Consider the following 23,915-nt stretch of genomic DNA (forward strand, 5'->3'; position numbering starts at 1 on the left):
CACTATAGTAAATGTGAGATTCAATAACTTGAATGAGCCTAGCATTTAAAATATTTAAAGAGATGTGATTTAATCAGTTTAAATATCACTTGTTTTTCCTAATTACATACAGCAGTATTGAAAGAATCTCTTGCCAGTATCACTTTCATTAACTCTATGTTCCCAATATATCCTTTATTTTCTCCCTTGATTTTGATATACTTTCCTATTTCCGAAGGAATGTTTTTCTACATTTTCAGATTACGGTAGACCTCTAAAAAACAAAGATGTCACAACAAATAAATATGGCAGTGTGGTTGTTTTGGTGGAAAGTGAATTGAGGGTATATACAATGAATAAAATTTGAGAGAACCAAAAAGGAGAATGGTTGCTAAGTTATCCACAGGAACTGAGTGTCCAACCGAATCCCAAAAGGCCTGCCTGAAGGTTCTTAAATATCCAAATAGTTTGCCCTATAACCTGCCTCTTTATAATGCCAGTATACAATGAACCCCTAGAATTGTGCTAACACATTTAGATCAAAGAATTAAAATAGAACTCAATAAAGTAATGTGACTAAAATCCTATCTTGAAACTGGCATTATCAGGACAAAAGAAAAAACATTTAACTCAAGCTTCTGCATACATACTTTACTCCTTAGTACCCCTAGACTGGGGGACCAGGCAAACATTTTCGATAAAAAGCTATAGTAAATATTGACAGTTATACAAGCCATATGTGATCTGCCATCTTTCTCTTTTCCTTTTTCAGAACCCACTAAACGTGAAGATTATCCTATCCTATATAATAATCCTATATAATAAAAGGCTAATGTGCAAATCGACCAAAGGGTGGAATAACCAGTTGCTATGATGTGCACTGACCACCAGGGGCAGATGGTCAATGCAGGAGCTGCCCCTTAGCCAGAAGCCAGGCTCACAGCTGGCGAGCGCAGCAGCAGCAGCAGCAGCAGCAGCAGCAGCAGCGGCAGTGCTAAGGACCCCTCGGGGATGTCCGACTGCTGGATTAGGGGGAGTGGGCGTAAGCCAGCAGTCAGATATTCTCCCGAGGGGTCCCAGACTGTGAGAAGGTGTAGGCCGAGCCAGGGGGCTCTCCAGCTCTCCTCCCTTTCCCCCTGAATGTCGTGCACCGGGCCTCTAGTTAATTGCTACAGGGCATGCAACCAGATATCTTTATGTACCAACAACCCTTCACTCCCAAGAGTAAGGAAACAAAAGCATTCCCTCCCATTTCACTATCTATAAATGAAAAAACTTTGGATGCTTGTACCATAGAAGAAGGTCTTAAATGAGGATCTAATAATAATGAAGGCAGAGAAGAAAATGTGTAGCACAGGAAAATAGTTTGCAAAGGGAAGGAGGCAGATCTGCAGAAGAAATAATGCTTTGGAACCTGAAGTGACAAAGGCATGAGAAATAGAATTGTTTTACCTTGCCTCCTATGAAATGGTAGTAAATAAAAAAAGCTACTTATATTTTATTCTGATTCAGCAATTTTTAAAACTGTGATAATAGTACAGGCATTTCCTTTTTGTATTCTCTGGCAATAAAAGGAATAAAAATTGGGTCATTAAAAAGGGACATTAAAAATAAAAATCTGCTGAAGAGCTAGCACTTTCCTGATACATTCTCTGAACATCACCATTTTTCTCTATGCAATTATAACACTTTGGATTAGGGTAAGATTTAGGACACAATAATCTAAATTAACGGAATTTCATATAATATTCTAACACAAGTAGATTTATAGAATGTGAAGCAGTAAAAAGAATATAAAGGAAATGGAATATTTAAATTTAGAAATACCCTACCCATGCTTCATGACATGGAGATTCCATAGTTTCATCACTTCTTTCTCTCCTTCATTAACATCAGAAAATTCCTCAATTTGCTAAAAATAAAAAAATTTAAAAAAGAAAAACACCTATTAAATGCAGAGAAATAATATAAGTATTATTTCTAAGAAAAAAATTGTGAGAATGTCAAAAACAGATTTTTTATCTAAAAATACCTCAACTTATTTATACAGCAAAGTGGCAACGTTTTTTAAAAACCACAAGCAGTAATTTAAAAAAGGAATTCCTAAGTTACATATTGGTTACCTATAAATACAATGAACACACTATAAAATCACAAGAAAATCTGTATTTCTTCACCTGGTAGCTGTTTAAATGAGCCAGTTATAAAATGTGCATTCCTGAATTCCTTAATTTAGAAAAAGTTCCTTTACTAAGTTAAAAGTTTAATTCATGTTAATTAATAGTTTACAACAAAAACCATTTAATCATAAAATTCTAAAATCATTAATAATGATAACAGTAATAATTACTGTAATGGTTTTTTCTCTTAGCCATTCAGGGTCTTTTTCATCTTCACTATCTACTTCCATTTCTTGTGGACGGAGAGGTAAACAAGTATCACTATGGAAATACAGACGATTGTGTCCACTACTGTATGTTCGTTGCTGTTCTACTTCTCCATCTTCAGATTCAAGAAATTCAGACATGCTTGCTTTTGTTCGTTTTGGCCTAATGAAAAGAGATGTTGATGTAATATCAAATGATGGGGTTAGGGTTCTTTATATTTCACCTCACCCAAATAGATTACATATCTTTTTTAGGGGTTTTGTACCTAGATCTACTAGGAGAATTATTTAATCCCCACAACCACCTCAGCAATAGTGACATTATCATTTAAAACAGGAAAAAGGAGCCAGGGAGGTCTATAAAGTATTCCACTCAGAGAATTAGCTAATGCCCCTTCTGTTCTTTCACCATCATTAATAAAATCCAGAGAATAAACCTGTTGTTGTATGACCTTTCTACCTACCTGCACACAAGAATGTGTGTGATAGGCGTTCTCTTTACAGGTCCATTGCGACTAAAAGCAAATCCAGGTTGGCGATGAATATCCTGAGGATTTCCTGCATAGGAGCCATCATAACATTCGTTGATAGAAACATCTATCCTAGCACCTTTTGGATGATACTGTAACAAAAATGGCAAGGATTTTAGGAAAAGAAAATATTATTCTACTCTAAATATCTATCACTCCAATTAATTTAAAAATTGTTATGTGTTTTACTGTATTGTAAGCATAAATTAGCCAGGCATATTAGCAAGGTGAACAGGAAGTCAGAGAATCTAGAACAAAAAAGATCTATTATGTCGCCTGGCTAATGTGGCTCAGTTGTTGAGTGTTAACCTACGAACCAGGAGGTCACAGTTCTATGTTCGATAAAGGCTGCAGGCTCAATCCCCAGGAGGCGGGGGTGCCAATCAATGACTCTCCCCATCATTGATATTTTTATCTCTCTCCTCCTCCCTGAAAGCAAAAAAAAAAAAAAAAAAAAAAAAAGATTTGTATTAAGCCCTGGCTTGTGTCTATAGTGGTTAGAGCATTGGCCCTCGCAGTAAAGGGTAGCAGGTTAGATTCCCGGTCAAGGACACATACCTGGGTTGAAGATTTAATCCCCAGCCTAGGTTGGGGAACTGAAAGGGGGCAACCAATCCATGTGTTTCACACAATGCTGTTTCTACCTTCCCCCTCCCTCTCTCTAAAAATCAATGGAAAAAATATCCTTGGGTGAGGATTAACAACAAAAAGATCTATGTTAAAATTCTGGCTATGCCATTTATTGGCTTTATAACTTTTTATAAATTCTCATCTGAACAAGAAGAAATCACCACTTAATTCAAAAAGTTGGTGGGAGAATTATATGTGTCAATATAGGTGCATTATATGTAAACTGAGTTATTCACTGTAATTTACTCATTTAGCAATCTACCCAAATACAGAAATTTTGGCATTTTGTACAAAGTACAATTTTTGAAAGTCAAATTGTCTTATTATATATATATTATATATATTATATATATATATATATTATATATATATATTATATATATTAGTAAGAAAAAAAGTTACATACAACATAATTGAAGATAAACCTGCTGTGGCAGAGTTTAAGATGCTTGAGTAAACTGTAAAGTTTTCGGCAGTTCAGAGTGCACCAAGGGCAATGTAGGTCATCTCTTGCTTCAGTCTGTTGTCTTGTATTGTTGTTATAAAGGAACTTTAAAACAAAAAGGGAAAATTCCAACTTACACATCTCAAAACTGTTTTTTTCAAAATTTCCTTTAAAAATAGTTAAAACAAATTAAAAGAAAAATCAGGGATAGTACTTTTATTTAAATATCCAAAATATTTCATGTGTAACATGCAAAATAAAGGCATTTTATAATTACTTATATAACTGGTTCAGCTATGTTTACCTGATAAAATATTCTTAATTTTTGTCGATTTTCATTTGAAGTATCTTTTTCTTTCCTTGTTTGTAGATCTGTAGTCAATGATTCTTTAACAGCTGAAAATACATACTTGTATATTTAATGCAAATATTTGCTTCTAAGTGAAATAATATATCTTGTGAAAATAATTAAACATTAAATGTTTCACAGAATTCTACTTGTGGCATTTAGTACAGTTTTTATTCTCATCCTCAAGGAACAATCCCACTTAATACTCCTAATCATATATTTAGGTCTTTATTGGCAAGAGCCATACTTTTCAATTAAAAACCACCTCTTATGTCCTATTATCATTATAAAAGTAACTCCTAGTAATTATATATAGTCACTGTAATGTTTTTTTGTTTTTGTTTTTTATTGATGTTTTATAGAAAGGAAAGGAAAGGATAGAGTTAGAAACATCGATAAGAGAAAATCATCAATCAGCTGCCTCCTACACACCCCTCCTATTGGGGATATGCCCACAACCCAGGTACATGCCCTTGACTGGAATCGAACCCAGGATCTTTCAGTCCGCAGGCTGATGCTCTATCGCCACATGTGTCAAACACAAGGCCCGCGGGCCAAATCCGTCCCGCCAGGCCTTGCAATGTGGCCCGCACCGCGCTGTCATCACTGCACTCCGCTGCGTTTCCATCACAATGACAGTTTATGACTGTTCAGTAAACCATTCGGCCCGCGATTTAGGCTGGATTTTAGATTTTGGCCCCTTTTCTGATTGAGTTCGACACCCCTACGCTGAGCCAAATCGATTTTGGCATCATTGTAATGTTTTAAGCACTTTGAAGTCAGAGTGTCGTTTTAGTATTTATATTCCCAGGGAAAGTAGTAAGCAGTATCCATTAAGTGTTGCTTTAACATAAATTAAGTAAAAAATGATTGTATATTGCCTGGCCAGTGTGGCTTAGCACATTGAGTATCATCCCATGCACGAAAAGGTCACCAGTTTGATTTCTAGTCTGGGCACATGCCTGGGGAACAGGCTTGATCCTCAGTAGGAGGCATGCAGGAAACAACTGATTGATATTTCTCTCCCCCGCCACCCAATTCTTCCCCTTGAAAAATCATAAAAACATGTATCTTAAAAAACGATTGTATTAAGCCTTAGCCAGTTTGGCTCAGTGGATAGATCATTGGCCTGTGGACTGAAGGGTCCCAGGTTTGATTCCGGTTGAGGGCACATGCCTGGGTTGTGGGATTGACCCAGTAGGGGGCATGCAGAAGGCAGCTCGGTCAATGACTCATCATTGATGTTTCTTTCTATCTTTCTATCTTTCTATCTATCTATCTATCTATCTATCTATCTATCTATCTATCTCCCTTCCACTCTGAAATAAATATATTAAAACAAATATTATATTAGTATCATTCCAAATCCAAAAATAATCACCATTAATAATTTTGGATATTTACTTACATACTTAAAAATTTTTTCTTTTAGTATATTTTATTGATTTTTTTTACAGAGGAAGGGAGAGAATTAGAAACATTTTTTTTAAAAAATATTTTATTGATTTTTTACAGAGAGGAGGAGAGAGGGATAGAGAGCTAGAAACGTCGATGAGAGAGAAACATCAACCAGCTGCCTCTTGCACACCCCCTCCCCTACAGGGGATGTGCCCGCAACCAAGGTACATGCCCTTAACCGGAATCGAACCTGGGACCCTTCAGTCTGCAGACTGATGCTCTATCCACTGAGCCAAAAACGGTTTCGGCTACTTAAAATGTTTTTACTTTCCATGATATAACTAAGTATTTTATAGATACAATTTTGTATAAATTTTTTTTCCTTGTTTTTTTTTTTTTTTAAACTCTTTTACCTATCTGACTAGCTGGCCACAAAGTATTCTGAGAAGTGACCAGACCACAATTTAGTGGCATATATACTATATCATGCTTCTAAAATAAAATAAAAAATAAGTCCAGACACATCTTACCCAAAGATTTTGGATAAAGGACTGTTAATATGTGCTTTAACACAAAACTTTACATTTAATATAGAAGAACCGTAATTTACCATGGCTCATAGTTTGTCTCTCTAATAAGTCAAATATTTCCCAAAGAATAACTTTTAGAGCAAATGACCAAAAATCAATCTAAAACCTAAGCCCTAACTCTGCAAAACATTATTTTTGACAGCAATGTCTTCTTACCAATAGTTTGAGTAGGTTTAACTGAACCAGGCTTATTTTCTTGATGGAGACTCTCTGAATTTCTAGTGGCAAGAGGCTTGGCAATAGGAGCTGTAGATTTATCATTGGTCTCTCCTGTCCAACGAAGAGTGAACTGTAACGTAGGTCCCTGAGAAAATGTTTCAAATGGAGGCAGCCTCTAAAAAGAAAAACATGAAAAGAGTATAGGTAGATTCCATATAACAAATTGAAAGAAATTGTAGAAACTTAAATAATATTTATTATAAGCTAATGTGGATTTGATTTAAACCAACAGACTTTTTTTTTGAAAACCTAAAATGCCTACATCAATGGCCAGCTAAATCAAGTAAATGTACAGCACAGTAGAGACTAAAGTACTGGAGCATTCAAGTTGTCTAAAAAAGATAGCCACTTATGAGCAGTAGCTGAATTACTGCCGGACACATACATTGGCCCAGCACAGCCACATTTCAGATTTTTCAAAAGAAGTCAGAAATCCAACTGCTAATAGGGAATGTTGCCATTTTTATATTGGTAACCAATTTAGAATGTTTTTTTCTGGACCAATAGAAAAGTTTAATAAAAGTTCAATGTAAAATGAACAGGACTCGATTTTTATATTGTAGTAAAACGGGTGCTGTGGAGAGGGGACATGTGGAAGCAGTTGATTTCTCTGGTGACTAGCCATTCTTTATACTCTTCTAATACTTATGGTACTTTTTCCTTGTATTACCACTATTCCAATATTGTTCTATTGGCCACCAATTGCCATCTACACATTCATCTATCACAAGATTAATAAAGGGATCAAATCCCTGCAATATTCCTTGGACATGTCAACCTCCATTTAATTTCAATAACTTCTTGTACATAAAATTTTTAACTCGAGAGGGTGAGCTTTGTTCATGGTGTCTAAGCGAGCTCAAATATACCTCCTTAGAATATTTTTTAAAAAACAAGTGAACTGTAGTACCTAAAACCTGCCAATTTTTTGACACTGTTTGATGACTACTTTCTTGGCTTTCCTCTTCCACCTCTAATCACTTTATAAAACTTACTATCTTCTCTTGGTTTTCTTAGTTCCTAGTAACATTTAGCCATCTGCCTCTCTACCTCTCACCCATCTTTAAGATTTAACTATTAGCTCAATTATTCCAAATTGGTTCTTCATTGTTTATTTCACTGAATATAAGCCTTAACTCCTTCTACATTTTCATTACAAATAATTATCATAAAGCCATAATTTTAGACTAGAATGAAATAAAAATGTGGTCAGATAAACTGGTTTTGACCTACTAAGTCCATATCTAGGAATTTATCTTATAAACCTAGTAGAGGCATGCACTTGGGGACTGGGATGGAGACAGGCGGGGGGAATTGTTCCCAGTCTGGCCTGCACTCGCAAATCTCCCCCTCTGAATTTATCTTGGGGAATGTCTAACTGCCTCAGAGGTGGCAGAAACTCTCACTACTGCCACTGTGCTCGCTATGAGCCTCTGGCTGAGCCTCGCTCCCACTGACCACCAGGGCGCAGCTCCTGTGTTGAGCGACCAGTAGTTCTGCTGTTCCGTCAATTTGCATATTAGCCTATTATTACAGGATTTGCAATGCAAAAAGATACATGTACAAATATATTCACTACATTTTTTAAAACAAAAAAATTTACATGAATTATAATAACCAAATTATATATTAAAATGGCATTGGTATAATAAATTATGGAACAAAATACCACAGAGCTTTTAAAAAGAAACAAATCCATCTGATCTGACTCAAAAGGATGCCATTTCATATTGCCTCAAATAATTTCTTGGGAAAAACTAACAATTCATATAAATACAATTTTATTTTCTTATGGATAAACCTAACATACTTTTAACATTTTTATCCATATTGACCATCTGCATTCAGTAAGTTTTACCAACTTATTCTTAAAGCATTATTTGAGAATATGTGTCCTCATATATCCAACTATAAACTATTAATCTTTAAAACTGTGGTCATACAAGAAGTCAAAAGTAACTATCTCTAATACTGTTTGCATGTTTTTAAATACTAATAAGAATAAAATTGCCGGCCATCTATATTTTTTGCTTAAAGAACTGCCTAAGCTTGGCTGGTGTGGATCAGTGGTTGAGTGTCAACCCATGCACCAAGAGAGCACGAGTTCGATTCCTGTTCAAAGCACATGGCACGGTTGGGAGCTCAATCCTGTTAGGGAGCATGCAGGAAGCAGCCAATTGATGTTGATGTTTTTCTCGTCGATATTTCTATCTCCCTCTCCCTGACTCTCTCTCTAAAATAAACAAACATATCTTTTAAAATAATCAAAACTGCCGAAACCGATTTGGCTCAGTGGTAGAACATCCGTCTGCGGACTGAGGGGTCCCGGGTTCGATTCCAGTCGAGGGCATGTGCCTTGGTTGCGGGCACATCCCCAGCGGGTGTGTGTGTGTGTGTGTGTGTGTGTGTGTGTGTGTGTGTGCAAGAGGCAGCTGGGTCGATGTTTCTCTCTCATCGACGTTTCTAGCTCTCTATCTCTCTCCCTTCCTCTAAGAAATCAATAAAATATATTCTAAAAAAAAATAAAAAAAAATAATCAAAACTGCCTATCCTTTACCCATTTTCCTAATTTGATTGCTTAGCTTTTCTTATTGAGTTATAATCCTATGTATTCATAATAGTAGCCTTTTATATGTTGCAAATATTTCCCCAATTCATGTTTTTAAATTTAGTTATTTGCAGTGTAGAAATAACCCACTTTAGTAATTTTTTACGCTTTTTACCTTTTGCATCACACTTAGAAGAGCTTTCCTCAGAACGATATTATACGAATATTCATCTACATTTTTTGTTGTGTATTGTTTATTTCTACATTTATATTTATGAGCCTTCTGGAATTTCTTAGGTCTAAGTTTATTTCTAGATGGCTAGAGACCAATTCTGTGACAACTAATAAACAGTCTTTCCCACAGAGATGTACCACCAATTTTATCATGACTAAATTTCAAATATATATGAAAACCATTTCAGAAATATGCTTCACTGATTTGCTTACACCATATCATTTAAGTTCTATTAACTTTATAGTATGCACTATCCCCGGGTAAGTAAATGTTCTTTGAAAACTTTTCCATAATTTTCCTTAGTTTTATTACAGGTTATTCTAGGATTATTTAAGACTAATTTTAACGCTTAAAAAAATCTTTTATAGGATTTTGCTTGTGATGGTACACTGACATTATTTAGAAATAAGTAACATTTTGTTAAGCTTGCCTATTTAAGAAATGTATGGATGCTTATTTATAAGTCTCTTAGAAGAGTTATGTTATGTGTACTTCATGTAAGTCCAGCAGGTTTCTTAATAATTTATTAATAGTCATCATGTTACCTGCTCTTACTATGAAAGGGATTTAAAATAGCAGTTAACATTTATTGAGCACTTATTTTATGCCAGGCACAGTGCTAAACATACTTCATTAATTGTTTCAGTTAATCCATCAACTCTGTGCCTCATTCTATATATGAGAAAACCAAGACACAAAGCTTATGTAACTTGCTGGATGCTACATAGCAAGGAGTGAAAATCTGAACTTGGTCTGGCTCCAAGGAGGATTCCTCCCACTAAATACTCTAAATAAATTTTATCTGTGTTTTCCAAAGTACAAAAACAAAGGACTCTACTTTCAATATAAATTTACATTTGAGGGAGAAAAACACCAATAAAAAATGGGAGTTCATAACTATAACATGCCTTCTAAGAAGTCCATACCTTCCCATCAAGAATAGTCTCCCATGTTGCTCTTTTCTTGCTTATTGGACATTCTTCCATTTCCTGCATGGCTACTTCATACTCCCCATCTAAAAGCTGTAAGCGCCTGTTAGACAAACACATACACTTTAAAGTAACCTGTTATTATTTTAAGTACATAAATTCTACATATTTAGATTTATAAAGCATTTATTAAATTTATAAACTAGCTTATATGTCCGACAAAATTTTAAAATACATCTATACTCCATTCTTTTCTTTTTTTAAAAATATTTTTTATTGATTTTTTTACAGAGAAGAAGGGAGATATATACAGAGTAGAGAGTTAGAAACATTGACGAGAGAGTCATTGATCAGCTGCCTCTTGCACACCCCCTACTGGGGATGTGCCTGCAACCAAGGTACATGCCCTTGACCGGAATCGAACCCGGGACCTTTCAGTCCGCAGGCCGACACTCTATCCACTGAGCCAAACCAGTTTCGGCTATACTCCATTCTTGACACAAGCAATTTTAATGGGTTCCACTATTAACTACTATTACTATAGAATCATTTTATTAATGCAGCTACTCAGATATAACTTTAAACATTTAAAATGTAATATACCTATGGCCTCAAAACTTTATACTTAAGTATAAAGTATGTGTGCAGGCTTTACTTGTAAAAATGGGATGGTGTTACAATTCTTGCCTTAGGGGACTACTAAGAATTATGCTTCTGTTATTTTTAACTATTATAAATATTTGAATTGGAGTTCTTGACTTTTATACTTGACCAATAATAAAATTTATGATTACAATAACAACTCCAATAACTATAAGATCCTGGAGTCACCTGGCACATATAGGTGCTCAATAAACATTTCATGGGTAAATGAATAAATGAAATAGCAGCTGAATCAAAAAATTAATTATACCCATAGTATAGTTGTTGTTTTTTTAAATATACTTTATTTTTTACAGAGAGGGAGAGAGCTAGAAACGTCAATGAGAGAGAAACATTGACCAACTGCCTCCTGCACACCCCCCACCGGGGATGTGCCCGCAACCAATGTACATGACCTTGACCAGAATCGAACCTGGGACCCTTCAGTCCGCAGACTGACACTCTACCACTGAGCCTAACCGGTTTTGGCCCATAGTATAGTTTTAGAGTGTGTGTGTGTGTGTGTGTGTGTGTGTGTGTGTGTGTGTGTATGTGTGTGTGTATATATATGTGTGTGTGTGTGTGTGTGTGTGTGTGTATGTGTGTGTGTGTGTATATATATATGTGTGTGTGTGTGTGTGTGAATATATATAATTTATATTTTGAACACTGGTAACATTATATTAAATAGCATTTTTTTAAAAATATATTTTATTGATTTTTTTTACAGAGAGGAAGAGAGAGGAATAGAGAGTTAGAAACATTGATGAGAGAGAATCATCGATCAGCTGCCTCTTGCACACCCCCTACTGGGGATGTGCCCGCAACCAAGGTACATGCCTTTGACCGGAATCGAACCTGAGACCTTTCAGTCTGCAGGCCGACGCTCTATCCATTGAGCCAAACTGGTTTCAGCTTAAATAGCATTTTTTAATTATGCTCAACAATTAATTGTATATAGTAAGAAGAACCTGGCTTCTCTTCATCAGTCAAAAAAAAAAATCTGTTAAGTGAGAACAGTTAACACTTATCAAGTGCTTACAATGTGTCAGGCACTATTTTAAAGACTTTACATAGTTCATTTAATCTTCCCAACAGCTCTATGAAGATGCTATTACTCCCCCTAACTGGTTTAACTCAATGGATAGAGTGTCAGCCTGCAGACTGTAGGGTCCCAGATTCTATTCCAGTCAAGGGCATATATAAAAATAATCTTTACACATCTAACTTCTCAGATCTTGGCTTGCAAATACTTTACTAAAAGGAACCAAGATTCCTTGAAGAAATGGCCAATTCCAGAGTAGAGGAAGAAAATGGCGAATATAAGCTGGAAATACTACCCTAGAAAATCAGAAAAAACAAACGAAACCAAAAAATACATAAGTCAAAAGAACACAGGAGCTGGCATAGAGGCGCTTTTCCTTACCAAATTTGGGATAATTTGCGAATTAAAATGAATAACTACATGAACAGATTAGAGCAGATTGAATAAACATAGAATTTGTTAATCCATTCCCTTTTTTATTTAAGGTGAGGGATGGAAAACTCTACAGGAAACTGCCAATAAATGTGGAAGAAATTATAGGTTACCAACTGGCAACTGTCATGAGAATAATTTGTTCAATCAAGAATCCTCAATGAATGCCATAATGCTGGGTAAAAGGTGGTCAGGGGGAAAAGGACATTTACCCAGTTTCATGTATTACTACAGAAATTACATATTGATTAATTATAGAGAAGCTCAGCTGTTAGTGTCTTATCAATGCGACATGGTTGCAGGTTCAATCCCTGAGCAATTTCAGGATAACCAATCAATGTCTCTCTCACATTGATGTTTCTCTCTCTCTCCCCCACTCCCTTCCACTCTCCCAAAAGTAATCAATGGGAAAATATCCTCAGGTGAGCATTAAAAAATTAATTAATTAATTAAAGGTAAAAGGTACTATTATAATGGAGAAATATGGTGACACCTCCTTAATCAAGTGATCAAACCTACATTATCTGTTTGTGATGTGCAAAGAACATCACTATTGAGTTCTGCTCAAAATGTTTAACCTGAATATATTAAGAAATCAACCACAGCCGAAACCGGTTTGGCTCAGTGGATAGAGCGTCGGCCTGCGGACTGAAAGGTCCCAGGTTTGATTCCAGTCAAAGGCATGTACCTTGGCTGCGGGCACATCCCCAGTGGGGGGTGTGCAAGAGGCAGCTGATCGATGTTTCTCTCTCATCGATGTTTCTTTCTATCCCTCTCTCTTCCTCTCTGTAAAAACTCAATAAAAATATTAAAAAAAATAAAAAATAGACCACAAAAGTGCAAATTGAGAAATGCTTCAAAACTACAGGCCTAGACTTTAAAAAAGTGTCCCAAAAGGCAAAACAAACAAACAAAACTGGAGAACTATTCCAATTCAAAGTTATCTGAACAGATGGCAACTGGCAACTACAGATCAGTCCTCAATTAGGGGTAAAGGGTAAAGAGCTTTAAATAACATTATTTGGGTTAATTGGGGAGACAGTATTATGTTAAATTTCCTTAATATGATAGGTGTACTGTGATTGTGGAGGGAAATGTTCTTGTTCTTGTTCTTAGGAGACACATCCTAAAGTATTCAAAAATGAAGTTGAGTATCACAAACTTTCAAATCGTTCATAAAAAACAAAGTATATTCACAAAGAAAGCAAATGTGGTAAAATGCTAAAAACTGATGAATTTAGATAAAGGGTCTATGGGCATTAATTTCCTGGATTGTTCTCACAACTTTTTTGTAGGTTTGGGAATTTTCAAAAAAAGTTGAGAGGAAATTTTCCCATGGTATTTTCATAGTTTTTATCATTAAATAAAAGGCAGTATTACACATGTATAAAAAATATGTTAGTATATGTTAAGAATTTTAAAAAGAATTCAAGATACCTTCCCACCCTGCCTAAAATAGTACATTTACCAACATTAATGAAGCCCTGTGTGCCATATTCTCATTGCTTCTCCCATAGACATAATCACTATCTCCTAGTATATAGTTCTGTATTTTCCATTTAAATCTTTGATCCACATTAAAATTTCAGACTTTAAAAAGACACTATATTTGTTCTGCCAATAGCAATACTGTGATATTAAGTGATATATTCTAAGACAATATGGTACCCAAATTTTGTGGTTTTATTCCTAATCATCTTTGCTTTCCTATTAAAAAACTTTTACCGCCGAAACCGGTTTGGCTCAGTGGTAGAGCGTCAGTCTGCAGACTGAAAGGTCCCAGGTTCGATTCCGGTCAAGAGCATGTACATTGGTTGCGGGCACATCCCCAGTAGGGGGTGTGCAAGAGGCAGCTGATCGATGTTTCTCTCTCATTTGACATTTCTAGCTCTCTCTCTCTCTCCCTTCCTCTCTGTAAAAAATCAATTAAAAAATAATTCCATGGATTTCTTGGCGTTAAAAAAACAAAACAAAACCTTTTACCTTTCTTTACATGGTGACTAATAAGTGATAATATTAAAGAATCTACTACTTTTTATAAAATACAAGGAATGTACTAGTTGCTCTATATCTAATACCTGACAGTGAACTACCAGTGAGCAGCCTGGAACCAGAAATATGTTATAGGTTTCACCTCCAATCCTGTAAAAAATGAAAGCTGCATTTGCCTCCTAGATCATTTTTACTGGCAATTAGATGTTTTATTCCCAAATGAAAACTGTTGAGATAATTATAAATCCAAGTGTTCTTTGCTACTCTAGGCCAAATGTACATAGAGCCATACAATAATTACACATAATTTTCTTCCTTAATTTTAGTAATTATATAACCTCAAAATTTGCACCGGATCCACTGCATTCAGGTCTCTGCTTATATATTACCCTCTCTGAGGCTTTCTCTGTAAAACAGCCATTTATTTTCGTTATTTTTTTTTTTATAGCACTCACCACTAAGTGACATCAGTTGATATAATTTTTTGAAGGGGTGGTGTATGTTTACTCCACTAGAGTTCCACGAAGGCAGAGATTTCATTGCCTTTTTATTTCCTAGAACAGTATCTGACAGAGTAGACACTCAAAAAGACAACTGCAGCTGAAACTGGTTTGGCTCAATGGATAGAACGTCGGCTTGGGGACTGAAAGGTCCCGGGTTCGATTCCGGTCAAGGGCATGTACCTTGGTTGCGGGCATATCCCCAGTGGGGGGTGTGCAAGAGGCAGCTGATCGATGACTCTCTCTCATCGATGTTTCTAACTCTCTATCTCTCTCCCTTCCTCTCTGTACAAAATCAATAAAATATATTAAAAAAAAAAAGACAATTGCTAAATAATCTTAACTGAGCCATTCAAGTAGTTCCTCATCTGTGTTTATTATTTTCTATGTGATCAAGAGAAAATATTTCTTGGTTTTTTTTCGTGGTGTTTTTTTTTTTTTTTTTTTTTTTTTTTTTTAGTCATAAGAATAAAGAGAGACAAAGGCAAAAAAATAACATCACTACTACATTCTACTTTGGAATAAAAGGATGTCCAGAATATTATGGGAGCATCATTTGTCCATCAGCATTACCTGTTTTTATCAAATACTGTCATTTGTGCCACAAATGTCTTTTCCCCATCTTCACGATTTCGTTTTCTTCTAGCTGGAAGTTCTTCATTAACATCTGAATTTGAAAAACATTTCTCATGAATAAAATATTAAAGCACAAATGTACTATTTATGATATACGACCCAACATATTTATCCCAAATGAGGTACAAATTACACTAAGTTGCAATATACTATGCAGACTTATACTCGTCTATTTTGTTTTTATGGTATGTATGAATGTTCTACTTAATAGCATTCATTGGCAATAACTCCACCTCTATTAAGAATGATCTTGATCTTGCTAGGCAGGAAGGAAAGAAATCCTCCTCATTCATGGTTCTTTTGAAGAACTTCAGAGGGTACTTAGACTCACAGAGTAGCCCCACTGGTGTGACTCAGTGGTTTGAGTGTCAACCTTGAGCCAGGAGATCACAGTTCAATTCCCAGTCAGGGTATATGCCTGGGTTGCAGGCTCAATCCCCATTAAGGGGTATGCATGAGGCAGCTGATCAATAATTCTCTCTCATCATTGATATTTCTATCCCTTTCTCCCTCTTTCTGAAATCAATAAAAACACAGTTTAAAATAAAAGATTCTGTATACTACTTAAAAGAATAAAAAAACTCAAAGATTATTACGTGGATTTTTCAATTCCAGAGGTGGGTGAGGTGGGGTGGGTTAGGCACCCCTAGCCCCCGCATTGGTTCAGGAGCCAACTGTATTTGTTTGTATTTGTCTATCTCCATATTCTAGGTTGTGAGTCTTTGAAGGATAAAACTGGTTGTTTTAATCATCCTTGTATCTCCAGCACCAATCATTCAATTGTTTGAATGATTACCTCAAAGGTGGATTCAGAACTGTTGGGATATACATAACAACCAAGTATAATAAAATATGAATCTGTGTGTTGAATGTGAGGATATTGGTGTTCACAAATTCTTTTGACTGTTCTGTATATATGAAATTTACCACAATAAAATGTTGAGGTGGTAATGAATTTGTTTGCTGTGAGGCTAAGAAATTCCCATCTTTTCCATCCAGTGTTAAATTTATTATTTTACTATATGAAGTATGTTTCATCATGTAACAATGAGAACTTTACAAATTAAATACCACGCACAATAGCAAATAGTCCAAGAGCCTGGACAATCTACCATAAAATTATATCATTAGACTACCAGAGATTTGCAAATAAAAGCAATGCTACTAAAAAAACATGAATTCAGTTCTAGTTCTGCATTATTTTGTTCCTGTGGAATGGCAGTTTTAAAAAATTATTACAATAACTCAAAAAGAAATAGTATCAAGTTATGAATACTTTTAAGATATGCTGGTTTAATAATTTTCATTAACCATTGTAATCTCCTATCACAAAATCTAGTCATATCATTAAAATAAAATTACCAATATTTTCATTGGTTTCTCCATTCATCATTCCATTAAACTCTCTTCTTCCTGGACGAGTCACTCTAAATAGCAATGAGTAAGACTTCACCATATGGCTGTTACTAGGTTCAAATTCATTACTGGAAACTGCAAGGGATGGGAAATTTCCAGGTTTTGTTTGATTGAGGTCAGGATTCAAAGGCACCTGCTTTTTACCTGTAGGAACTTGCCTTATTGGACAACTTACATCCTGCAAAAGTAAAGATTATTAAATTATATTTACTTATATGTATGCAATTATTAGAATTACAATAAACTTGTAATCACAGCTATACGAAACATGCTGTAGGCCAAAATTCCCAAATGACATTCTAAAATTCTAACCACAGTTGTGAAAATTGTGAAGCAAAAAGAAAATTTGGAACAAATATATTCCAAATATTAACACAAACGTGGATTTCTCCAATATGCTGAAAATAATGATAAAGTATGTCCAATATTCAGCTGATAATCGAAGTTTTAAATTAGAAATATGAAATAAAAATCATGCTTAAACATTAAACTTGCTAATCTTTCCCCCTTAAATTTTACATTTTAACAAAAAAATAGATGAGACCATTAGAAATGAAAAAGAGAATTATAACCTTACTGTCAACATTATGACATAAATAAATTCATTTATATAACTAGAATTATGCTGAAAAAGCATAGGTGAAAAATTAAAAGACGCTTGGGATTTTTATAACAAAATATAATACATTATTTCATTGTAGCTTTTTTTTTTAAACACATGTTGGATTTATTTTTTTTTAAAAATATATTTTATTGATTTTTTACAGAGAGGAAGAGAGAGGGATAGAGAGTTAGAAACATCGATGAGAGAGAGAGACATCGATGAGCTGCCTCTTGCACATCCTGGGGATGTGCCCACAGCCAAGGTACATGCCCTTGACCGGAGTTGAACCCGGGACCTTTCAGTCCGCAGGCCGACGCTCTATCCACTGAGCCGAACCGGTTTCGGCTGTAGTTTCTTTTTTAAATAAATACATATTTATGGTAAAAAAACAAAAGTCTAATCCACAAGAGTATAAAATGAAAAATGTTTTCCCTATCCCCCCGATCTTACACTCCAGAGATGACTAATATTAGTATATCTCACTTTCCAAGAAGTTATGCCTATTATTTTCTGAAATATAAAAAAGGACATTATAGGTATATTCACATATTTTTGCCTAAATAAAAATATATATATTAAAATTTTTTCACATCACTGTGTGTCATATGTGCATGGGAGTTGAAAGCATGGAAAGTGATATTTCTTAACTGCAAAGTTTATTTTTTATTGATTTTTAACAGAGAGGAAGGGAGATTAACTGCAAAGTTTTTAATAAATATATACTCTGCCATCTCCTCTCACCTTAGTCTATCCACGTGCTCTAGCACGGTGGTAGGCAAACTCATTAGTCAACAGAGCCAAATATCAACAGTGCAACTATTGAAATTTCTTTTGAGAGCCAAATTTTAACTTCTTCTAACACCACTTCTTCAAAATAGACTCACCCAGGCCATGGTATTTTGTGGAAGAGCCACACTCAAGGGGCCAAAGAGCCGTATGTGGCTCGCGAGTTGCGGTTTGCTGACGACTGTTCTAGCAGTTTTCAAGTCCTGTATCACCTTACTATAATTTTGGAAGAATATCAGCAATAGGAACTTCATAAAACTCAAGGACTACATCTGTTGGCTTTGGTGGGTTGTCCAAGAAATTTAACCATTACAACTCTTGTTTTTATGACAATAATTTCATCTTATAATAAAAACTTGAAGCAATGTATTAACAAGTTAAGGGCTGATAACACTGGCAATATAATTTCTTAGCCTGAGAGGAATATTTTTGAAAAAAATAATCCTTTTGGAAAAATTCTCTCTTAGCCCGTATTTAAAATTTCAATGGAGCCGAAATCGGTTTGGTTCAGTGGATAGAGCATCGGCCTGCGGACTCAAGGGTCCTGGGTTCGATTCCGGTCAAGGGCATGTACTCTGGTTGCGGGCTCATCCCCAGTAGGGAGTGTGCAAGAGGCGGCTGATTGATGTTTCTGACTTTCTATCCCTCTCCCTTCCTCTCTGTAAAAGAATCAATAAAAAATATATTTTATTAAAATTTTAATGGGTATAAGAATAGACTTAGGTAGTAGGGAAGTAACTGAATTTATATCTTAAAATATTAAAAGATAGCTCTTCCCTTCACTGTCAGATTCCTACAGGAGAAAGTTTTATGCATATATACCTACAGCCAGACTAAGAAAACACACAGATCTGGGAGGTTGGCAAAGAGGTTATCAGTGTTACAATTCAAGCACCCATATATTTAAAAGCTTTTATGGTTTAAATACAAAATATATACAAATGAATATACTCAAATTCTAAAATTATTTTACTTAATCTACCAATTTACTTATGTTACCTTTCTTTTTTTGTGGCAAACTTTCACAAGCAGGACTTCCAGAGTAACAGAATTTTGTTCATTTTCTGAGTTTTGTGATGGCTTATCTAAATAGAAAAATCAATACTTCATGTATTTTTAAAAATATATAAATACAGTACTCATTTTCCTAAAAAGTGTAGAAATTTCTAATATAAAAGACTTCTCAGAATTTTATTCATTCTTTTCCTTTTGTTAATTCTCACTCAATGATAACTTTTCCTTTGATCTTTACTGATAATGGAAGGGAAGGGAAGAGACAGAGAAAAGCATCTATGTGAGAGAGACACATCAACTGGTTGCCTCTACACATGTCTCAACTGGGGCTAATGATCGAGCCTACAGTTGAGGTACATGCCCTTGACCAGAATTAAACCCAGGACCCTTTAGTCTGTGGGCCGATGCTCTAACAACTGAGCAAACTAACTATGGCCGAAATCAGTTTCAAATGTGAAGCAAACTCTTAAAAAGCCTTTACAAATAGTCACTTAAATAAACAATTGTAATTACCTTCTTATAAACTCATTTTTCTTTTCTTCCTCCTAAATTGTTTTAATTATTGATTTTAAAGAGAGAGAGAAAAGGAGAGAAAGACAGAAAGAAACAATTGACCTGCTGGTTCTACCTATTTATGTATTCATTGGGTGACCTGGGATTGAACCAAAACCTTGGCTTATCAGGATCATACACTATCGTTGTAGGCCCTGTGAGTTTTCTTTTCATTCAAATAATGGCTCTATTATTTTAATTAAAACTAAAAAGGCTTACCTATTACTTCTGCTATAAAGATTTAATTACAACAATAAAACAATATAATAAACTGCAATTGTAAAAAAAAAAAAAAAAGACAAATATAGTAAAAGCTTCTTATTGGAAAGTACCAATAAAATAGTTCAAGAGGAAAAAACAATGAAATATTCAGGAAAGACAACCACACCTAGAATAAACATTTAAATTTTTTTTCCTAATAAAATTTTTTCCTTCTTCCAACAGTTATCATTAAAAAATTATTTAGTTTAAAGACCAAAGAGATAAAAAAATGAATTTAAAAAAAGTTATATAAATATATTAGCATTTCAAAATAAAAATATCTATTTTTGACCTTTTCACCAGAATTTCTCTGAAGGAATCTCTTGGTTCACAAAGGTTTAAATATTTTAATTTAAAAATATATTCTGTATTATCTATACCAATTAACTAACAAATTATTTTCCATAATTTGACTTTATTTTTAAAATGTTTTCATTGGCTTTTTTAGAGGGGGAGAGGGAGAGACAGAAATATCGACGAGAGAGAAACATCGATCAGCTACCTCCTGCAGGCCCTTTACTGGGGGTTGAGCCCACAACCTGGGTATGTGCACTGACTGGGAATTAATTGGTGACCTCTCAGTTCATGGGTTGATGTTCAACCATTGAGCCACACTGGGAAACAGCTTGTCTTTATTTTTTTTTATACTGTACAGGCCCCTTCAGTGCTCACAGCTCAAGGGTAAGGAGACCTGGCAATGCTTTGAGGCTGCAACTTCCTCTGGCATGGGTCCACTATGAGTGGACAGAGACATAGCTTGTCTTTAAAGTCTAAAAGTATTAATGGGTCAAAATTTTAAATATTTATTCTTTCATCAAGTTTCAGTATTATGTGGAAGAATTATAATAAATGAATCTATAAACATACAGAAATAAAATAATTTTTGTCCTGAGATTCTGGACAACAATTTTTCTACTTAAAAAGTGTGCATAAAATGAATTTGAATCAGCCTATTTGAAAATTATATCCACGATAAAAATACTTTAATATAGCAAAAATAATCCAATAGCTAAAATGCCGCAACAAAACATTACTCCCTAAACATTACTTACTCTGAAAATAGCACCCTAATAATCTTTGTGTATTCATTCTAAGCAGTTTCAAATAGTAACTGCTAAACAAAAAGTCTTCATTTAAAAAACAAAACAAAACAAAAAATCAGATTTTAGAGACCTGGATGTTGGTTTTCTATCCTGGTTTCTTAAAAATATTATTTCTGCCCTAACCAGTTTGGCTCAATGGATAGAGCATCCGCCTGTGGATTGAAAGGTCCCAGATTCGATTCCGGTCAAGGCCATGTATATTGGTTGCAGGCACATCACCAGGAAGAGGTGTGCAGAAGGCAGCTGATCGATGTTCTTCTCTCATCGATGTTTCTAACTCTCCCTTCCTCTCTGTAAAAAAATCAATAAAATATATTTTTAAATATTTATTTCTTCCCTGGTCAGCATGGCTCAATGGTTGAGCTCTGACCCAGGAACCAAGAGTTTACTGGTTCGATTCCCAGTCAGGGCACATGCCCAGGTTGCTGGCTTGATCTCCAGTTTTTCTATTGATGTTTCTACATCTCTCTATCCCTCTCCCTTCCTCTCTCTCTAAAAATCAATAAATACTTAAAATATTACTTCTTAAAAAAACCCAAAAACTTGTAACAATACTTTGAATAGATGAAAAGCAATATATCTGCTCCTTCGCAAATTCCACTAATTTTATTATTATGGGAAATTATTTTCTGGAAACATAAGTATCAATAGAGTTTACTTTCTCATTTACTTCAGTAGCATCAAGATAAAATAAAAGCTTTAAGTGAATTCAAGCAATTTTTGAACTTTATACATGTAGACATAACAGTTTAATCAAACTACTTTTCAATTAATTTCAACTAATTAATTCAACTAAAATTAGTTCAACTAAGTTAATATTAATTAACAAAATAATATTGATCAGTAAATATCACTCAATTACTATCAATTACTAACTTCAATGATGGAGAACTTATATGTTTTATGTAAGTTCCTGGGAACAAAGGGTTCACAAACCTACGAAATTCAAATGATAAATTTCTAAAGAATTAGAGCCCATGTACTTTAAAAGTGCCACAGAAAACCAAATAATGATTAGAAGTAAGGACTCTATAAGATTATAAATAGGTTAGGGCAATGGTCGACAAATGGCGGCTCGAGAGCCACATGCCTCATTTTTTTTTAGCAAAGGCCAGTTTAGGATTACCCTAATTAAGTTAATAACAATGTACCTACCTATATAGTTTAAGTTTAATAAAAGAAACTTAAAAGAAATTTAAGGCTCTCAAAAGAAATTTCAATTGTTGTTCTGTTGATATTTGGCTCTATTGACTAATGAGTTTGCCAACCACTGGTTTAGGGGGGGGAAATCTCAAAAGTGCTATTCAAGTTACTCCTACCAAAAATGGACCAGATCTAAAGCAAAACTAGAAGGAAGTTATACCACCTGTCAAAAGAGATATGAACAGAGCTCATTAATTGTTATGTGAAAAAAGCTATCAAACTGTTCTAATATAATCATTTTGTTTATTAAACTATTTGGGGTTTTTTAAGTAGGACAGCAATCTGCTCCCTTTTTAAAAAAAATGTATTTTTATTGATTTTGAGAGAGAGGAAGGGAGAGGGAAAAACATGAATGAGAGGAACATCACTGATTGGCTGCCTCCTGCATGGTCCCTACCAGGGAATAATCCTGCAACCCAGACATAGGCCCTGACTGGTGAACTGACAACCTCTTGGCGCATGGGATGACACTCAACTGCTGGGCTTGTACTTTATTAAAATGTAGACTCTTAAACTCCACCTTAATAGATCTGAGTCTTTGTAGGGCCTATGGATTTTAAACGAAGTGCCAAGATATTTTCAGAATTCAGCACATCTCTAAAATTTGAGAATTGAGTTGCAAGTTACATCCTCCACATCCCATTATTCACCACATAAAGCAATAACGAAAAGCACTGAAGAGGTCAACTAACAAGAAGTGTAACATTTATCAGACTCAACATCTTTTCCATTTTATAAATTTACACACATGAAGTAACTTTTTAATTCACAATGGTGTTTGTTGTTAAATGCCAATGTTTAAAGTACATACCATTTTTGTGGAAGAAACCAGTAAAGGTAAGCTGCAGATGAGCTGACAAGCTAAACAGAACAAACAAAACATTTATCACTTTAATGCTCTATAATAAAAATAGCCTAGACTTTAAAACAACATTAAAATCAAAACTACTTCAGGTAATTTATAAATATTTGATTTTCTTATTCTTAACTCTATTCAAACCCATGACCATGTTTTCCATTAAGTATGACATCTGAAATAGTGTCTACACATTAAAAAATAAACATCACACACAAAAATGAAAACACCAAAAGATTAAGGCAGATAAAATCAGACCACCAAATGAGAGGCAAGATGATTTACTGTGCTTTAGTGTTATATCTTTAAAATAGAAACAAGTTTCCCTACCTACCCCAGAATTTTTTTTAATAAGGGTTGCTGAATCCATGCAGTGTCTGAATATTCCAAAGCTATGGAAATTCAACCTTCTAACAAATATAAAAAAACATCATTTTCTACTTCATTGGGGGGAGGGGTAATACACAATTACAAATGACTGTTTCAACACATCATTCCCACTACTAGTTTTAGAAGCAATAGAAAAGGAAGAAGAAAAATTACAAAGATCCTATTTGTTTTGAAAATATCTACTCACAATGAAAAACAATTAAGATGGGATAGAATAAGAGACAACAGGCTTTTGTAGTATCTTT

General features: G+C 34.6%; 1 protein-coding gene across 4 annotated transcripts in view; it reads right to left on the bottom strand.

Moving 5' to 3' along the window:
- The window catches only part of SUZ12 (SUZ12 polycomb repressive complex 2 subunit), a 46,120-nt gene that overhangs the window by 2,434 nt on the left and 19,771 nt on the right, over positions 1–23,915 (bottom strand). For 2 of the 4 annotated variants that reach the window (XM_036454206.2, XM_036454205.2), the window contains 11 exons: positions 23,236–23,285; positions 19,291–19,376; positions 16,848–17,079; positions 15,423–15,516; positions 10,236–10,341; positions 6,464–6,641; positions 4,275–4,366; positions 3,932–4,075; positions 2,830–2,987; positions 2,330–2,528; positions 1,812–1,891 (listed from right to left, as the gene is read on the bottom strand). In XM_036454206.2, coding sequence (XP_036310099.1) covers positions 1,812–1,891; positions 2,330–2,528; positions 2,830–2,987; positions 3,932–4,075; positions 4,275–4,366; positions 6,464–6,641; positions 10,236–10,341; positions 15,423–15,516; positions 16,848–17,079; positions 19,291–19,376; positions 23,236–23,285 — 1,419 coding nt within the window. Of the gene's footprint in view, positions 1–1,811; positions 1,925–2,329; positions 2,529–2,829; positions 2,988–3,931; positions 4,076–4,274; positions 4,367–6,463; positions 6,642–10,235; positions 10,342–15,422; positions 15,517–16,847; positions 17,080–19,290; positions 19,377–23,235; positions 23,286–23,915 lie in introns of those variants that run through there. The other 2 variants (XM_036454207.2, XM_036454208.2) reach the window with 2 other exon arrangements.

The sequence above is a fragment of the Pipistrellus kuhlii genome, unplaced genomic scaffold, assembly GCF_014108245.1.
Source record: "Pipistrellus kuhlii isolate mPipKuh1 unplaced genomic scaffold, mPipKuh1.p scaffold_m20_p_28, whole genome shotgun sequence".
Classification (NCBI taxonomy): domain Eukaryota; kingdom Metazoa; phylum Chordata; class Mammalia; order Chiroptera; family Vespertilionidae; genus Pipistrellus; species Pipistrellus kuhlii.